This window comes from Leuciscus leuciscus (assembly GCF_965113295.1).
Source record: "Leuciscus leuciscus genome assembly, chromosome: 16".
Classification (NCBI taxonomy): Eukaryota; Metazoa; Chordata; class Actinopteri; order Cypriniformes; family Leuciscidae; genus Leuciscus; species Leuciscus leuciscus.
The window spans coordinates 33428095-33448406 of record NC_138740.1 but is presented as its reverse complement, the minus strand read 5'-3'; the positions used below and the strand labels follow the sequence as shown (position 1 = coordinate 33448406).

The following is a 20312-nucleotide window of genomic DNA, read 5'->3' as shown; positions in this document are numbered from 1 at the left end:
GCTGTCACCATTTTTGTAGATGGGAATGACTTTAGCTATTTTCATGTTGTCCGGAAAAACACCAGTTTGGAGAGATAAATTGAAAATATAGGTTTAATGGTTTTACAACAAATGTCATAACATCCTTAACTAGTGCCATGTCTATATCTTTAAAATCTGTAGATTTTCTATTTATTTTTAAATTTATTTATTGTATTTATTAGTTCATTTTCTTCTACTGACTTTAGAAATATTGAGCTAGTATTTGATTTCATTATGTCAACATCCACACCTACTTTTAATTCTGGTTGCACAATATTGTTTGCTAGATTGGCTCCTACATTTACAAAATAATTATTAAATTCATTAGCAATATCAATTGGCTTGGTTATAGTAGGTAACCCAATTCTATAGATTATAGAAGTTTGGCTGACTATGGCAAAAAATGGTAGGAATCTATAAATAACAGTTTCATTACAATAGGCAAAATTAATCAAAAGCTATTAGCATTTTTCCCCCCCTTTTTTTTCCCCCACAAAGTGGCGCTCTCCGGAAACTTTTTGAGTACCCTGAGGGCATGGTGCCGATAATACACACCGAGTTTCGTGACAATACGCCAATGTGTTCGTAAAACATAACATTTTACGACAAAATAAAAAATGGCCAATATGGGAAAATTGTGATTTTTGGTTAAACTCTTCAGAAGTGATAAGCAAAAATATATCATGACCACTAGGTGGTGCTGTGGCATGTAAATCCTACACTGAACGATGGGTGTAGAAATAATTTTCAATCAGAAATTGCTGGTAAATTTCAAAATAATTAGAAATAGCAAGTAACATTGAATTAAACGCGAAATTTTTATGTCGAATTTTTTTTATTTGTTCCTTAAGTTTTTTAAGTTACATTTTTTAAATTTTATTTAATTTCATCTTTATTTTAGTTAATAGTTTTAACAAAATCAAACAGCACTGCAATTAGAACAAACCTCCTCAGCGTTTTACTAGATTCTTATTCCGAATCAGGACATCTAAACTGCTCTGGGATCAGTGGTGTCTCACAGGAAAGCTTTAGATTATTTGAAGTGAGGTGAGATTCCCTCCAGATAATTACTTCTGTGACCACCAAGATTCCCAGAGTAATTCACTCGCGCTCGTGTGGAGTTTCTGAGTTTATTTTTAGGGTCTTTTATCATGATTGAGTCCAGAGACCAAAAACACATGATCACCTGATAATTAGAGCGAGAACTTGATATATGTGCACTAATGCACTAATACACTGTAACCCACAATGTAAACGCACTTACATTGTTTTGCACTTACATTGATCTGTTTTTTTCTTTCTTAGACACAATATTTGATCAGATTGCTGAAAGTCCAGACGCTCAACTGAATTAAAATGCAAAACAAATCATCTTAATATGATTGACCTCTGAGATGAAAACTCACAGAACTAAATAAACCAAAGAGACCAATAATTTGCATACACTCTTTCTTTGCTTAGCATTTTTGTCTTGTTTTCTTTAAAAATATCAAGAAAATCTTAAATTACACACATTTACTTGAGAAGCAAAATTACTTAAGTCTTGTTTTCTGGAGAAAAAAAAAAATCTAAATTAAGTGAGTTTGTGCTTAAAAGTGGCTTTACCTAGACTTTATAAACCCTTGTTATTAGCGCCACCGGACCGGTGGCCGGTAAGTGAATTGCAGCAGCGCTTTCAGCTCGTGCTCGTGCACACGTGACGCACACGCACAAGAGACTGAACGTGATTCAATGCTCCAATATACTCACAGCAAAGTTTTTTTTCGCTATTCACTTAGAAGTAAAAAGAAGTTGGAAATGCATGTGCAGCGATAACGAACTCCCTGATACTGATGAGAGCGACCATTAGATTTCTCTCAGTAAACACAATGAACAACAAAAATGACAGCGGTGTGCAACAGCAGTTCAGAATTTGCACGAGCTCTGCAACTCACCGGCATCATGTCGACAGATGAGGTATTCAAATGACATTGTTATAGTTTGATTCTTAAGTAGGCTATTTTTGAGACTATAGATCATCTGACTATGTGAGACTATAGTTTGAATTAATCCCCTTTCTTTGCATGCCACATTGACTTTACAGTAGAGAATAGCTCTTTCTGCATTTTCCTGAACATAAGCATTAGTTTCGTGTGTCATAGAACGGAACGGAGGCGCTTAACCGTCACATCCGTTAGATTTTCCCGGGAAAAACGTCCCGAGTCCTTCACATAAAATTCAGTCTACAGGCTTTCATAGACGACCTAGGAAGTCGGGGAAGGTCTCGTTTTTTAAGTTTCGCTACAAGCTGTTCACATTGGCAATACAAAAGTAATAAATGCATGAAAAATTCCTACATATAGCCCCTTTAAACCAAGAACAAATATTTGTGAATGGCGTCAGAAAAATAAACTTAATTCAAAGGGTTAATTCTGGCCCCATTGGCAGATATTTGTTCTTGTTTTAAGCAATTTTGATACATTTATCATGAAGCAAGACTTAATATCTTCAGTCATTTTGCTTCTCCAGTAAATGTATCTTGATTTAAGAATGTTTAGATATTTGAGCTGGAAAACAAGACAAAAATACTGAGGAAGAAAAACACATTTTTTGCTCTGTAAGTAAAATCATGTATTATTGCAGACTGTTCCACATGCTATTTATAAAAATAGTAGGCAGTAAATAGTGCTCACTGCTCAGTGAATGTACATTAAACAGCAGGATAGAAGGCTAATTCATTCTTGACATAGTCTCAATGGTATACACATACCATCTAGCAATTAAAACTATATATATATATATATATATATATATATATACTAAAGAAGTGTTCTTCAGTCAGTCAATTAAAACAGCTTTGCTTATATCTGCAGGAGTTCTCGTGGCCTCGGGCATAATTTCTAATTAATGTATATGAAAGTGTTTCAGCAGTTTTAATGATTGTGGATTTTGCTGACTCGAGTTTGAGTTTGTTGTGCTGATCTCAGTAAACGCAGCTAAAGCTCAAGTACAGGTTTAATGCAAAGCACACCATTGAAAAAAACTGCAAATATCAATTCATAATATCAGACTGTCCAACTCAGTTCAACAGATTTAGTTTAACACACAGCCGTGTCTATAAATCATTCACCTTAAACAGATAAAGAACGAATGAATCGATCTCACAGCCCAACAAACGTCTTCATCTGATCTGAATGCATTCACACACATTCTCAGATGTACATTATAAACATGATTCCCACAGTTGTGGAAATATCAGGAAATTACAAACTCCAACACTCCCGTTTCTACCAGCACTAACACACAACACACTAGTTTACTTTATAGTTTTATTCATATTTTGAATTAGCTTTTATTTTTACTATTTTTACTTTAATTGTATTTATGTTTACGTTCATGTTAAGTTTAGTTCAGTTTTTTGTAATTTCGTTATTTGCTTTAGTCATTTTATTACTAAATATTGCTATTTAGATTTCATATATTTTTATTGTGTGTGAGAGAGAAAGAGAGAGAGAGAAAGAGAGAATGTGTGAGAGTGTGTGTGTGTGTGTGTGTGTTAGAGAGAGAGAGAGAGAGAGAGAGAGAGAGAGAATGTGTGAGTGTGTGTGTGTGTGTGTGTGTGTGTGTGTGTGTGTGTGTGTGTGTGTGTGTGTGAGAGAGAGAGAGAGAGAGAATGTGTGAGAGTGTGTGTGTGTGTGTGTGTGTGTGTGTGTGAGAGAGAGAGAGAGAGAGAGAGTGTGTGTGTGTGTGTGTGTATGTGTGTGTGTGTGTGTGTGTGTGTGTGTGTGAGAGAGAGAGAGAGAGAGTATCTGGGGGTTCTGTGTGTGTGTGTGTGTGTGTGTGTGTGTGTGAGAGAGAGAGTGAGAGAATGTGTGAGAGGGTGTGTGTGAGAGAGAGAGAGAGAGTGTGTGTGTGTGTGTGTGTGTGTGTGTGTGTGTGTGTGTGTGTGTGTGTGTGTGTGTGTGTGTGTGTGTGTGTGTGTGAGAGAGAGAGAGAGTGTGAATGTGTGTGTGTGTGTGTGTGTGTGTGTGTGTGTGTGTGTGTGTGTGTGTGTGTGTGTGTGTGTGTGTGTGTGTGTGTGTGTGTGTGTGTGTGTGTGAGTGCGTGTAGGAGAGAGGGTGTGTGTGTGCGTGTGCGTGTGAGAGAGTGTGTGTGTGTGTGTGTAGGAGAGAGAGAGTGTGTGTGTGTGTGGGGGGGGGGGTGAGTGTGTCAAGATTTGATTTGATTACTTCTCCGAATTAAGTATGCACAACCGAGTCTGGGCCAGATCAATAGAAATCAGGTTAAGAGCTCAATTGAGTACAAAACTATTATGTAAGAGGAAACTACGGTGTAAATAAAGGCGACACACACACAACAGTGTGTGTGTGTGTTTCCAGTTCTGCTGCATTCACACCCTCATTATGAGATTTGCTTTCTCTTTCACACACACACACACACACAGCGCAGCAGACCCATTTGTCATAAAATTAAGGCGGCAACAAGCCAAGCGTAGAGAGAGAGAAAGCGCCGGTCTTGCACTCAGAGTAAGTTGCTGAGCGCTGCAGACAGACGTCCGAGAGACTCGTGTGTGTGTAAGATCTACACACACACACACCCCGTCAGCCCCTATCATAGCGTGCTTAAACTAAATATTTGATAAAGACAAATGCACAGCAATATTTCCACACTTTGCATGTATAATTGATGGCGTAACAATGGCAGCAGGAGCTCAGAAGTGAGTGTTTAGGGATCTGAAACTCACACACACATTCAGTGCTTTATCCTGAAGAACAATTAACCCGTTCATCCCCAGATTATTCCGGCATCTTAATCTGAATCATTTGCACAAGCAAAAGTGACTAAATTCCAATGCAGTTGCTCTATATCTGTCATTATAAAACAAGGGATACAAGAATAAACATGCATTATTCTGTTAATCCTGCATGTGCATTTCATTATACAGTTAGTTTTATGTAAAGATGTGCAAATACAGAAAACATGCAAAGATAAAGATGTTAAAATTGCATTTCTGTATAAACTAGAAATGGCAAAAATCTCGTCCTAAGATTGTCTCCACTCACATTTTCTTCATGCAAAAATACAATTAGATTGATATATCAACACCACAGATTATTTATTACAATGATTTGTCATGCAATGAATTGTTGTAAGAATCATCTGTACATGTGTGTGATATAAACACACTCCTCTCTTCTATACATCAGTGTTGTGTTGGAGTGTGTGCTCAGCACTAGGTGGCGCTGTTCACCCATCAGACTCCAGCAGAAACATGATCAGTGAACGCCATTCCACTCCAGTCCTCCATTACTGAAGCCGCTGATGAAGACATGCAGAACATTCACAACATCTTCATCACGACGCTCATTCTAATGCTCTCTCCAAATATCCCACAGTTTAGTTAGAGCTGATGTGTTTTGATCATACTTAGGAATATAAATACTAAATCTTACTCGGAGAGTGTGTGTGTGTGTACATATGTGTGTGTGTGTGTATATATACTGTAAAAAATATAACACACACACATACAGGTATATGTATTTATATATAATATAACTATCAAACTATTTTTAATAGTTAATGTATATTATTATTTAAATATATATTTTAATTATATTTAATTTTAAAGATATACATATTAAATATTAATATTTAAATTATAGTATAATAGTAAAATTATATATTAGAACTATCAAAATTAAAAATATATATTTAAAAAAATATATATTATTATTATATATTATATCACACAGACACACTGTTCTAAAAAGCAAAATTAACACGTTTATTCTCATATCTAAAGAGCAATTTTGTTTTATAATAAAAAATATAGAGCAACTGCATGTAAATTAGTCAGCAAAATCCTTAAGGAATAAGTACACGATTCAAAATGGAATTGAAATTCATAATTTGTAAGAACAAATCCTAAAGGATCCTAATGAGATCAATAAGAATCCTATAAGAAGCAAATAAGATCCTGCTGGAGAAACCAAAGCCTTTTCCTGCAAAAAAAATCCTATTTTAGGATTAGGATCCTTTAGGATAATTCTATTAGCAATCTAATTATTTTTTACTAATTAATATACGTATTTCTATCCCTAATTAAGACTAGCATCCCAATGGTTTGATGTTGAATTCCTCTGAAGACAGGGATTAATGTCAGTTGTGTGTGCAGTGCAGGAGGCAGACTCTGTTCTCTAGTGAAATACAGGATCAATGTTTACTTCCTAAAGCGCTCTTTACGAGGCCCGACGGCTTCTGCTCAGTCTCGCTCTGGATAAAAGCTCAGACTGCTGCTTTTGTGGAGCAGTGAATTTCCCCGTCATCATTTGCTATTCTGCTTACTGTGGCCGAAACAATCACACACACACACACACCGTCAATGGTCGTCCACGCAACAGTGACTCCATCAGGACTGGCTCTCGTGGTCGCGGCGCTTTACAGTGCGATCAAAAAAAGCAATTATATTATTCAAAGGGATTGACCATTTCCGTGGTGGGAAAGGGGTGTCAACTTTGGGCTTTTCTAAAAGGGGTAGGGTTCAATCCATCCGATCGATCCCTCAGGTTTCCCTGGTCTTTCATCAAACGGGTTAGAGCCGCTCTGGTTTATCTTTCCTCGCTGGCGAATGTAAATCAATGTGTGTGAGAGAGGAAACGTCCAGTGGAATTGTCCTAACCGCGCCGCCGTCGTTCGCTAAAGCCGTCAGTTCAGTGTTGAGTATCAGTTTACACCCTCAGTAATTAACGAGGAACCCGAAGACCATCACCGGCTCGTGTATTCTATCAGATGCAGTGGAATTTTATTTGTAGTAAAAAAAAAAAAGAACATTTGGAAACTATACTAACACATCAAATAAAAAATAAAAATCGAATTTATTTATTTAATTGCATTGGGCTATTGTAGATGATGTCCAGTTTGTGGATGGGTGTGAGTGGGTGTGTGTGTGTGTGTGTGTGTGTGTGTGTGTGTGTGTGTGTGTGTGTGTGTGTGTGTGTGTGTGTGTGTGTGTGTGTGTGTGTGTGTGTGAATAATGTACAAAATGATGAATTATGTAAATTTGTGATGTAATGAAGAGGAGACCCCAGGAAGAATAGCAACTGATATTTCAGGCGCTAATGGGGATCTTAATAAATGAAATGAAATTAAATTAAACTGGCAGAATTCAACTGAATGAACTGAAGAAGAAAAATAATAATACAAGGAAAAATGGAATTTCTATTTGTCCCGGAAAAACATCAAGCAATGTAGGCTATACATTCATAAATACATTTAAATTAAAATGTGTACAGGATTGCTAATAAAATATGTATCATAATAATAATTTGGATGTTAAAAAAATCTAAGATCCAACTAGATCTGAAATTCAAAGAATAAATGAATTAGAATTTAAAAAAAACTAATTTCATTTTATACAGTAGGATCATATTTGATTTGTTTATTGATTCTCTGATGATTCTTATAAGCATATATATAATTGCATCTAACATCTAAAAACTAAGTTTGTTTATATAATATGTGTATGTATATATTGTTATATGTATATAGCCTACTGTATATATATATATAATGTATATATGTGTGTGTGTGTGTATATATATACACACACACATATATATATGTACACACTCATATTAAATAAACAAAATTTGATGTGAGAAGGAATTAATTGACCTTTAAATGTATTTAAATCAAAGTGCCACATTTGTACATCATTGTTTCATGTACATTATCTTCCATCACTGTAAATGCAGCACAACAAATCAAAGGCATGTTAAAGATATTAACATTAACCGGCAGCGACACGCGTGACGTCAGCTGAGAAGAAAAGTCTTTTCAGAGATCAAACTGTTATAAGATTACAATTCTTTACAATAACAAGCGTCAATGACTCATTCGCTATAAAGCATGTATTAAGAAAGTGTCCCGCTGACGAGTGTTCTCATCACACGCAGTAGTTTTACTCTCGGTGCATTATGTGCCGTGACTTCACAAAAACAAGCACTGAATTATACATGCGCTGAAAAAACCCCTGAGATCAGACGCTTTACAGGAACAATCCACTGCAGCGCTGAAGCACACACTTACACAACCAGATTTACACAATGCACTGACTACATAAAACAAAGATTACCGTAGAAATGTCACGTTTGATTCACTGTTAGTTGTGAAATTTCAAAGTAAATCCTACACCAATTCAGATTCAACTTATACAATTATTGTGCAATATACCTATCATCTAACATCAGCCAATTAATAATATGGCATATCTATGGAAGCTTGTTTCTGCCACTGAATAAAAAATGAAAAAGGTAACTGCAACTTTTTATCTCAGAATTGCATTTATAATTGTGAGAAATAAACTCACAATTGCAAGAAATAATTTTTGCATGTTTATATCTCACAATTCTGACTTTATAACACACAATTGTGAGATATAAAGTCAGAATTGCATGATATAAACTCGCAATTGTGAGATAAAAAGTCACAATTATCTTTTAAAATGTTTTATTCTGTTCTGTTCAGTTCTTCTGTATATCAGAGTCAGTGTTTCTGAACTCCTGAAACGCCTCCATTGTAGTCTTGAGTTTCTTCCGGGAACGAACACGTCACAAATTTCCTCATTATAATAATTCATACGCAGAATAAAGGGGCGGGGCCTGGTTGAGTTAGTTACATTTACATTTATTCATTTAGCTGACGCTTTTATCCAAAGCGACTTACAATTGCTATATATGTCAGAGGTCATACACCTCTGGAGCAACTAGGGGTTAAGTGTCTTGCTCAGGGACACATTGGTGTCTCACAGTGGATTCGAACCCGGGTCTCTCACACCAAAGGCATGTGTCTTATCCATTGCACCACCACCCGTTAGTAGTTAGTAGTGTGTTAAACTGGTGGTTATGGGAAGGGGCGGGACATTTCCCAAACACACTCGAAGCGCTCGACCAATCACAACACACTGCTCCAGCCGACCAATCAGAGCACAGTGTGCTTTTCAGGAGGAGGGGCTTCATAGAGACAGGAAGTAAACAGAGCGTTACTGACAGACTGGGAAGAGAGGAGCCGCAACAATGGAGAATATGAGGAGAATAATCAACATTCAAGCTGGAAAACCTGTTCTAGTAGAGCCTGAAACAACATCAAGACTTTAAATTTCCCATCTCATGCATCTGATTAGAAAAAGCGAGAGATAGGCCTACAGTACAGCGAAACAGAGGAGGAGTGAGGGAGGCGGTGGGTGACATCAGATCAATATTTCGCCACAAAACACGATCAGTAATGATGTTTTCACTTGTTCGGGTGAAACCTCCCCATAACAGATGAGAGAAAATCACTCTTTTTTTAATTCGGCTAGTGTTTCATACTCTCACAGACGTGTGATCTCTCATGCTCAAACGCTTCCCATCTCAATATCAACCCTTTTCTAAGCATGCGTGTGTGTGTGTGTGTGTGTGTGTGTGTGTGTTAGAGCGAGAGGACTTGCTAAATGCATTATGCTGTAGTCTTGCACTTAGCTGTGTCATTCTGTGCATGTGCGGATATCCTTAATGTGGAGGCCGGACACCTCGCCGAGAGATGGAGGAGGGGAAGGAAAGAGAAACGGAGAGAGAGAGAGAGAGAGAGTCACGCGTTCACTGCAGTGGATCATCTCGCTTCGGCCATCAGCGCCAGCTCCAACAAATACAGCAACCCCGAAATGATTTGTTAACATGCATTCATTAAATAAAGATGTGAGTGTGATTCATTAGATCAAGTGCGTGAAATACTGCAGGATATTTCCTCTAGTCTCGATGTCTCTTAAAGTCCCCCTGTAGACAATCATTTATCCATTAAAACTCATCTTTGACCACCAAAATTACATATTTAAAAGTTTTTTCCTCGAAAAATGCCTTAAAATATCTGAATGTAACTCGACACCCTTGCCTCATTTAGTATGCGCGGTTCTATGAATATGCAAATGAGCCCCGCCTCCACTCACTCACTCAGCTCAGAGATCCACTGGTTGACGATCACACGTTGATCTGATTGGTTACAAGGTAGTTTGTGACGTCAGAAACACCAGCGATTTCAAAGCGTGTGTTTGAGACTGTCTTTGGTTCACTGCAGTTTTAAGGAGGAAACTAACTTATGAAGTTACACATGGTTTGTCTTATAGCACATTAAAAACACCACATAGACACATAAACAACTTTAACAGCTTTTCTTTAATCAACTTTGGTGATTTTAGAACTATTGTTTTATAATTTCAAACCATTTATTTAGTTTGTGCATCTATGTTTGCTGTGATATTTGATATTAATGCAATGACATCCAGACATTTTTAAGGCAAGACACTAGAGGTGAATAAAGTAGAAATCTTAACTAACTAACATCACCAAAAATAAAGGTTATTTTATTGCCATCTATGGATCCATGAAGAACATTTAACATCCATGGAACCCTTTAATTCCACAACAGGTTCTATATATTATTTTTTTTTTTATTTCACACTAAGAAAAAACATTTCTTTTTACAACTGATTTGCTTTGGGGAACCAAAATGGTTCTTCTATTAAGTGTGTAGTTAATTTATCACAGTATATTCACAGTTTTTAAGAATAAAATGTTCTGGCAAATGATATATGAACAAACCTTCAGAATATAGATGAAAATATTTTTGCCATCTATGGATCCGTAAAGAACCTTTAACATTCATGAAACTTTTTAATTCCACAACAGGTTCTTAATAGTGTCAAAAAAGATTATTTTTACAACTGATCAATGAATGAAATGTTCTATAAATCTGACGAATGACATATGAAACCTTCAGAATATAAATGTGAAGTCTGGTGTAAGTGCTGCCGAGACTCGATAAAGTGCAATAAAATAAACACTCAAACTGGTCTGAATGTTATACAGAAACAAAACAGCCCAAAGTCTCCAAAATGACCAGTGCATTTCAGGACCGCTGTATCGCTTGATCTCCATGAGGGACAAAACAAATGTTCCCTGATCAAGTGAGTAAGAGGTCAGAGTTCATCTGACATGATGACATCAGTGGTTCAAAGGTTTGTTGCCAGACAGAAACATCAGCACACTGATACAGCCAATCAGAACGCTCACAAACAATGCTGATGAGGTAACACTCGTCAACAACATCAGCCAGCCGTCCAATCAGCTTCACAAACACACTGAATGCTTACGAGCGCACAGATAAACAGGCAACACTGATTACTGAAGATACATGCGTTTGGAGCTCAATGTTATTTGTTACTCGTATCTTTGTTTGGCAAGAAACAACCTGACTTTAAAGTCCACGCTGATTGCATCACATCCTGAAATTAAAATTTGGTAAAACGTAACAATAAGGTCCCATTAGTCTGATGCATTAACTAGCAAAAACTATGAGTAATCCTCTATATTTATTCACCTTTGTTAACATAAGTTAGTCTATGTGTGGTCCTTAAAATAATACTAACAGATGCAACTTTTGATTTTAATAATGTATTAGCAAATGTTGAAATTAGCTAAGATTAATAAATGCATTTTCACTGTTAGTTCATGTTAACTAATGCTGATAACAAATAGAGTGCAAAATCTCCACTAATTTTCTCCATAGGGACACAGATTTTTAATGATAACTTATAAAACCTTGAAAGTCAGCTCTATTGTGAGTTACGAGGTTGTTAATCGATGGTGTTTGCTTCCGTTGAAGCCGTTAGCTTGCGTTATTTCTACTCATTCTCAAGATAATGGTGTTTAACAGCAAAATTTGTGGTGAAAACTACATTACCCATGATGCTACACAGAAGATTCCACCAATCAGAGAGTCGAAACGAGCTCGTTAGCTCCGCCCACTCCCATCAAGCACTGCGAATGACGTAATCAAGTCCCTATGCTCTCAAAATATTTGAATATAAATGCATATGTCATCATTCACGTTGTTCCAAACCCATAATACTTTAACTTGGAACATAAAAGCAGATATTAAGGATCCGCTCTTTACCACAACAGTATTAATTTAGCTATCAAGCTCCATTAATAACCAAAACACACTATAAATCATATCAACAATCCATACTATGTCAAACAAACGTACTTTATGGTCCTATTTCTGGAGCTTGACAGACGTGGGTAATATGAGCTGTCATTTGGCAAAGATTTGCATGAAGATTGAGGATTTCTCCTTTTGCATTATAAGGAGATGCACGAACTGCTTCAATGTGATGAGAAAACTGTGTGCCAAATGCATAAATGTAAATGTAGAAACATTTGCAATGGGTTTGTATCTATTCCTCGAACAAAAGCACTGTTTAAAAGAACATATGTGTGTGTAAGAGACAACTGTAAATAATGACCGTGATTCATTACGCAAGTTCTTATCAGCCCCTCTCCTCTGGAAAGCAAACATGAACCTTTCTCTTTCCTCATAGCTGAAGTTAAACGTCGTTGCCTATTCTTTCAGCAAGAGCGTTGAATCATCAAGGAATAAACTTTGTCATGCAGCAGCACACACAAGTTTATGTCTATCCTTCATTCGCAGATCACTAACACAAAACCAGCGCAGGAACACAAACCTCACGTATAAACCAGGCTGAAAGGAAAACTGCGAGACGACCGAATCCCCCACAGATTCCCTCCAGTGATAAGAACATGTTTTCTCTGGATGTTCGGCAGCATTGCAGGAGGTTTTGTGGGGTCGAGAGACCAAAAACGTTGGCCTTTGCTCTGGCCGACGCTGATCATCCCCAATCACGAGACATTCATAATCACAACCTCCAAACTCACAAACAAACACCTAATGCATACACACACTGAGCTGGGAGATATACGAGGAGGATAATACACACAACGCCACGCAAAAGCCTGAGAATACAGAAAATATGGGATTTAAGCGTAAAACGAGGCACTTCTGGCATAAAACTTTCTGCTGTAATACGGATAATAAGATACTCATGTAACATTATTCAATGTTCAGAAAGCTATAGATGCCATACATTACCAATATGAAACACCAAACCATAACAGTTTATTTATTTTACACATGTACTTACTATAGTAATAACAGTAGATTATGCATAATTATGCAACTTATCCTAAACCTACAGTAAGTGCATGTTGTTACTTAATATCACACAGTATAAGGACACCCGAAAATAAAGTGTAACCAAGAATATTAATATCTCTATGGAATATATAGCAGATGAATGTGAGATTGGTCAATTATATTCAAACGTCTTACGAAGAGGAAAATACACACAACGTGACGCAAAAGTCTGAGAACACAGAAAATATGGGATTTAAACATGGAAATTAAGTTTGACATTTTTTAAGTGAGGCACTTATGGCATAAAACAAAGCATGCTGTCTTTAAAGCACACGCTCTTTTCATCAAAATTACTATCATTTGTCATGGAAAATGTATTTGATTTATTGAAATGAGGCAAAAGGAAATATGTGCCAAAAATTATAAATATACTCATTTAACATTATTCAATGTTCAGAAAGCTATAGATGAGTGAAACATGTGACACCAAACTATAAAGAACATGGGGTTACACTTTATTTCAAGGTGTCGTTGTTACAGTGTAATTATATATTTAAGTACTGAGTAATATATATGTACTTACTATAGAGTTAGGGTAGGATTAGGGTTAGTTGCATGTAATTATGCATGATTTACTGTTATTACTATGGTAAGTACATGTAACATATGCAACAAGGACACTGTCAAATAAAGTGTTACTGAATGTGGTAACTATTTATTTTAAACATGTACTTACAATAGTAATAACAGTAGATTATGCATAATTACATGCAACTTACCCTAAACCTACAGTAAGTACATGTTACTTAATATTACACTAGCCTACTTAAGAACACCTTACATTTTAAATTTAAATTTTAAAATCACCTTAAATTTTAATAATAGTTCATATTCTTGGTTAAACTTTATTTTAAGGCTTAAAATAAAGTGTAACCAAGAATATTAACTGTTATTAATATATTAATATTAACATAATATTATCTCTATAGACTATATAGCTCAATGAAATATGAGTTTGGTCAATTTAAACATATTCAAACGCCTTACATTTTCAGTCTCTGATTTAGAACATCTACTAGAATAACAAATAAAGCATAATCTTCGTAATATAATAGGCAATGCTGATTTTTTGTATAATCCTAATGTAATGTCAGGACATCTTCCGTGTGATTAGATTAGCCTGTTTTAAGCAGATCGTTCAATCATATTTCTGCCGGGATTATTTCAGTCTCTCGGCCCGGGTTACACACTCATCGGCTTGAGAAGAGAATCTCATCACTAAAAAAGGTCCTTTAAAGCAGCGTAAAGCCATTATGATTATCCGAGGCGAGCGTCCCGGTCTCTGTGAAGGTCACCGGGCGCAGGCCTGCGATTAAACTCCCTGCTAAAATTCACTGGAAAACATCCACGCTTGGTTATTCCTTCATCCCGGCGGCTTGATCAGCTCTAATGATCTTTTACCGGCGGCTCGCGGCTCAGAATAGCCCGTCAGGAGTCTCTTTAGCGTGGAGTCAGTCGGTTTCTGCTGGGAACCTTCCTCCAGCGTCAGCTTTACTGGAACAGGTCCGGATCGGGTTCCAGATCAATGCGAGCTGGGTGCACACGTTTATGTTATTGTTGCCAGCATTAATGCCCTTTTAATCTTTAAGAGATTACACGCATTGATCCGCCGTCGTTCAGCAACACATATTTGTTTGAGAAAGTGACATAACTCACACACATTACTGAACGACAGGACGAAAATAAACTGGTGTTTTGGGCTGGTTCTAGCCCTCGTCAAGCAAAAACAGATCCATGACTGGCCTGGCATTGAAGATATGCTCTGCTGGCCTGTATTATTTCTTTGCATCTTTGCATCCAAACCTAAAGGTCACGACCTCAGTGGTCATTGAACCATATATCAGCCAGGCCTGGTTATTTGGAGTCTGTGCGCAATTTGCAACTTTCAAGTTTTTAAGAGAATTTCATAAGACATGCTGTGCAATTATATATAATTATAATATAATGCATTTGCATCTTTGCATATAAACCAAAAGTTCATAACCTCAGATATATCTAACCATATATCGGTCAGGCCTGGTTATTTGGAGTCTAAGTGCAATTTGCAACTTTCAAGTATTTTAAGAGAAGACATGCTATGCAATAAAAATGTTTAATTTCAGAGTTTTGTTTTAAATCATTAAATCACTATTAGCATTTAGCATATACATGCATTCTATTGATTGCCGACCACTTTTTACCAATATAATAGACGGTTGTGTCCAGATGTCTGAGACCGCAGTGAAAATCTGGGACTTTTTTAAATGCAAACCTGGAAATAAATGTTTTTGGATATATATATATATATATAAAAAGTAACACTTTACAATAAGGTTTCATTTGTTAACATTAGATAATGTATTAACCAACATGAACTAACAACGAGCAACACATTTGTTACTGTATTTGATAATCTTTAAGGTTGGTTAATAAAAATCCAGCGAGTTAGTTCACAGTGCATTAACTAATGTTAACAAATGCAACTTTTGATTTTATTTATGCATTAGTAAATGTTGAAATTAACATTAAAAAGATTAATAAACACTGTAGAGGTGCAGTTCATTATTAGTTCATGTTAACTAAGGTAACTAAAGAACCTAATTGTAAAGTGTAAAGTTTTTCTAAGATCAAATGTCAGTAAATGAGTTTCAATGATCATGTGACAGACTCTTTCATAATGTTTGCTGAGACCTTCACAAATTCAACTTTCCACTCAAATTGTGATGCTGCTAATATAATCTGTGAGTGGAAGTTGTGCTCTCAGACTGTATCTAAAGATATATTTCATATCTTCTCGATCTCGCGGCCTTTGTCTGGAAGAGTCACTGCAGAAGCTCAGATGGAGAGAGATGGCCTGGCAGAGGTCGGGAGGTATATTTATCCCTCTCTTATTTACGGGACCCGGTGTTTCTCCAGCACCTGGGCTCTTTTTCAATCTCCCCGTCCTGACTTGTATAACGGCGCTTGTCCCCTTTGATCATCTAGTTAATAAAGTTGTTTGTGAGCCGTGGACGGCCCGGGCTGAGGCTCGTCTCTCTGGCTGATTGCTTGTGCGCTGTGACTGGAATGAGCTGCAGTCAGACGCCACCTTTCATTTGACTAAATTAATAGTGCAAAGACAGGCTCGTTTCGCCCGTGACATCATGCATCTGCACCGCAACACTCTTGGAAGAAAAGATTCTATTTAGAACTTCATACAGTATCTAGAACCTTTTAGCGGTTCCATCATTTTATTACATTTGATCATTTAAAACATACGTTATCACTTTAAATAACCTGTTAAACATGAAAGTGTTATGCAATTATAAGACATTTCTCCTTGTATAGCACCTTTTAGCGGTTCCCATCATTTTATGGACTTAGTTTTCATTTTTAATTTTAATTACATTTTATAATTTAAAACATACTTTATCACTTGAAATAACTTGTTAAACATAAAAGTATTATGCAATTATTTAAGACATGTCTCCTTGTATAGAATCCTTTTTTTTTTTTTGGTTCTATATAGAACCTCATCGAACCTTTCCATACGAGTGTATGCCTCATGAATAAGACTCAAACAGTGGAGCGTTGGCGCTTGTAACGCCAGTCCTGGGTTTCGATTCCCAGGGAAAGCAAGAACTGATAAGAATGTAAATGTGTACTTTGAAGTTGCTTTGGATAAAAGCGTCTGCCAAATGTATAAATGTAAATGTAAAGACATTACTTAATTCATATCTGTGTAGATTCAAATTTGAATATCCATAACATTTCATGACAAATGACACTGAATTTGAATGACTCTGAAAGTTTATACCTGAAGATCACTATTTAGAAAATGAACAGCATCTTCAATGAAAGCAGGAAAATCTGCCCGTCACATGATCAATGACACTCATTTCCTAACATTTGATTAGTCGCCTAGAAATACTGCACAATCAGAAATATGTTTCCAGATTTAAATATTGAAGAATGTATTAATATTTAAAAAATAAAAAATGCTGGTGATTTTGCACCCCATACTATAGGCCTGTATGAAGATAATAGTTTCATGATGTTCACCTAGAGTCGGTTATGATCTGATTATATAAAGGCTTTTTGCCGAATGCGTGACTTTACAGCGAGGTTGTTATGCACGTAAAGGTTTAATTCAAGCACAGTGAGCAATTCTCTCTGGGTCAGTCATTTATGATGTCATTTATGATGTCATGATGTGCAACTCCTCATTGTTTGTTTCACATTCTTTCCCGAAACGCTGAACAAAAGGCAGGTGCTGGGCTGCACATCTCTGCCTGTTTAACCCAAGACAAGGTGACGTTTTGTGCGTTGAGCTGAGGGTCACGCAGAGATTTCTATCAATAATTCATCGAGCCGCTGCAGCCTCTGTTCTTCTTTTCAATTCCCCTGCAGATCACATAATACCTTCCCCCCAACCCAAAGCCATCTGTGAGACCAGAGCCCTGCAGGGAAACAGCATTAAAGCACCTACCAACATCTCCAATGAAGCTTCACAGCCGTCTGTTTCCAATCATATTCTTGGTGAAAGAAAGATGCATTTGTGTGTTTACACAACAATCACCTCACAGGGAATCTGGCTGCATTTCATCAGTGCATATTCAAAGAATAAATGACGCCCACGATGGAATGTTTTGTTTCGGCATGTGCAATTTAACTATTGTTGGCTCAATCCTCACGCTCTTTCTCCAAACCCTTTTGTTGACAACTGGAATAGTTGTTATTTAAGAAATGCACCCGATTTGTAGTGTTTTTTTTTACAGAAACATCTGAAGCCTTAATGCACAGGCTATATGCGTCTGTGTTGCACAATGCATGAGGCATCAGAGCTGTCCATTATTTCAGTGAATAATTGTGCATCACCCTACAAATTAAAAATCAATACGCGCCAAGCTTTTATTTTAATGCACTGATAGGATGCTATTCAACAGCACGACACCTACAACACATCCAAACTACACTGAAGCTGGAAATCCTGCTCTTGCTTTTTCTTCTTCTGCCGAACAAAGGAAAAGGGGGTCTGCACCGCCCATCGCTAGAGGGGGCAACAAGCCTGATGTAGCGGGGCAGGAGAGGGAATAACAGTCCAGTAATTACCAACACATCCCTATTCAGCACCTCTCTGAAAGGCTTTTCTTTAACACACACACACACACACACACACACACACACACACACACACACAGACTAAAGCGCCTCTTCCACCATAACACGCCATATCCACCAGTCTAACTTGTGTTTACTGAATATCTTGAGTATTTTAAAGTAAATGCAAATGTGCAGGTAAACAATAGACACGCTGCGGATCAAACTAAAACATCAGCTATTCACTTTAAAAAAATAAAGGGTCATTATTGGATTCTAGTTCCATAAAGAACCTTGGAATCCTTCCATTCCACAAAAGGTTCTTTATACTAAGATTTTTTTATTTTTTTTATTTTTTTAAGAACTGATCCTTACTCTATGGGGAACCAAAAATGGTTATTTTATGAAATCACTTTTGGAACCATTATTTTTAACAGTGTGTATATATCAACAACACCTGTTTTTAAGTCGTGGTGCAACTCTAGACGTTTATAAACAAAATAAACACCTTTGTGCGTGAAATAAACAATGCACATTAAATGTCACGAAATAAATATATGATGCAAATAAATCAATTAATGTGCATTGCCCCTTAATAAAATAAACATGATGATAAGGGTTGATCCTCCACAATTTTGCCAATCAAATTTCCATTTACACGAAAGATTGTTTAAAAAAGCAGATACCTTGTCTTACCTGCAAGCCGAAGGGCCGACATCCTCTGAAACTCGGGCTCTTGTAACCACTTCCACATGCGGCGAAACGTCTCTCGGCCGGACTTGAGTTTACTCCAGGGTTTGGGGTTCCGCAGGAGGTCGGACAGGGTTCCCTGCGAGCGGCACAACACCCGCTGAGCGAAGATGGCTTGCGGGATACTATAGCGCTTGAGCTCGGCCGTGATGCGCTGCGCCACTTCTTTCGTGTTGATCTCTTCCAGCTGACCCGAGCCGCCAGAACCCGGCGCTCCGGAGGAGGAGGGCGGTCTGTCCCGGTTGGAAGCCAACACGGGCCCGTGGGATTGAGGGTGGCACCCGTGCATCCCGTTGAGATGCGGCATCATGCCCGCGGTGGGGCCACCGAGGCCTCTGGAGAGGTGCTGGTCCCCTCTGGCCAGCATGGCAGTGTGTGCGTCAAAGTTGGAGCTTAACATCTTATCGTGCCCGTGCGCGCCGTAGTTGTGGAGCGTCGGTTGCGCGTTGTGGATGTTGCCCAGAGGGGACAAGCTTTGACCCATCCCGCTCATATCTTTGTGGTAGGGGCTGTAGATGTTATTCATGGCTGGTAGAGTCCTCTCGTCCCGCATGAGAGTGAAGCTGCCGCTCACGTTCCCAGAGAGACGCTGGTGGTGGTGGTGGTGGTGGTGATGCGGATGGTGGAATTTGTCGGATACTGTGGAAATGGGAGGCAGGGGCTGAAGCGGGGTCAGGGTGGTGTATGTGCCGCTCATCCCGGGTGGGGAGGTGTCGCACGGCATGCTCATGGCGTGATGAAGCGGTAAAGAAAGCTCAGGACGATACTCTCCTCCCGCGCAACCTCCACCACCACCACCGTCCAGTATCGATGCCATACTGGACACCATCGCGGAGCGCGACGGCGCAACGCTCAGATCCTGGTGTATCCGTAGCGAATTGCGGTTGTGATGAGGGCTGTGGCTCATCAAGTCCTGCTCATGGCTTATTCCGGCATGAAGGTTGCCAATGTCCATTGTCATCTCTGGGTTCATGGCGTACGCATCCAAATCCTTGGCCAGGCATCGATAGGCGGTATAGGCAGTCTTCATTCAGTCCATTGATTTATGTCCAGCTTTGTGCTAGGGATGGGTTTTCTCTCCTTTTTTTTTTTCTTTCTTTTTTTTTTTTTTTCTTTTTTTTTTTTGGTTGTGCTAAGGCCTCTCGGTTTTTTTTTCCTAATAAATAAAAAACACCGATCTCTATCAGACGGGCCAGTGCTGATTTCTCCCCATGTCCGAGCCCTCTACTCCTCCTGCGTCTTCTGTTTGGGCAGCTGGAGGTGTTCGGGGTGGGCTTTGCTCCGCGCGCACCCGACCCTGCTGAAAGGGGAGGAGACTTTGCCTTGACTGACGCGTCACCCGTCCAATCGCGTTGCTCGTGAGTGTAGCTCATTAGCGCGCTGGCCAATCGCTGAGCCCGTTCGGAGCGCTGTCT

General features: G+C 38.1%; 1 protein-coding gene across 2 annotated transcripts in view; it reads right to left on the bottom strand.

Moving 5' to 3' along the window:
- onecut2 (one cut homeobox 2) overlaps positions 1 to 20312 on the bottom strand; it is a 29614-nt gene extending 9302 nt beyond the window's left edge. The window contains exon 1 of one of the 2 annotated variants that reach the window (XM_082141673.1): positions 18834 to 20312. In XM_082141673.1, coding sequence (XP_081997799.1) covers positions 18834 to 19927 — 1094 coding nt within the window. In that variant the 5' untranslated portion in view covers positions 19928 to 20312. The remainder of the gene's footprint in view (positions 1 to 18833) is intronic. The other variant, XM_082141672.1, reaches the window with a different exon arrangement.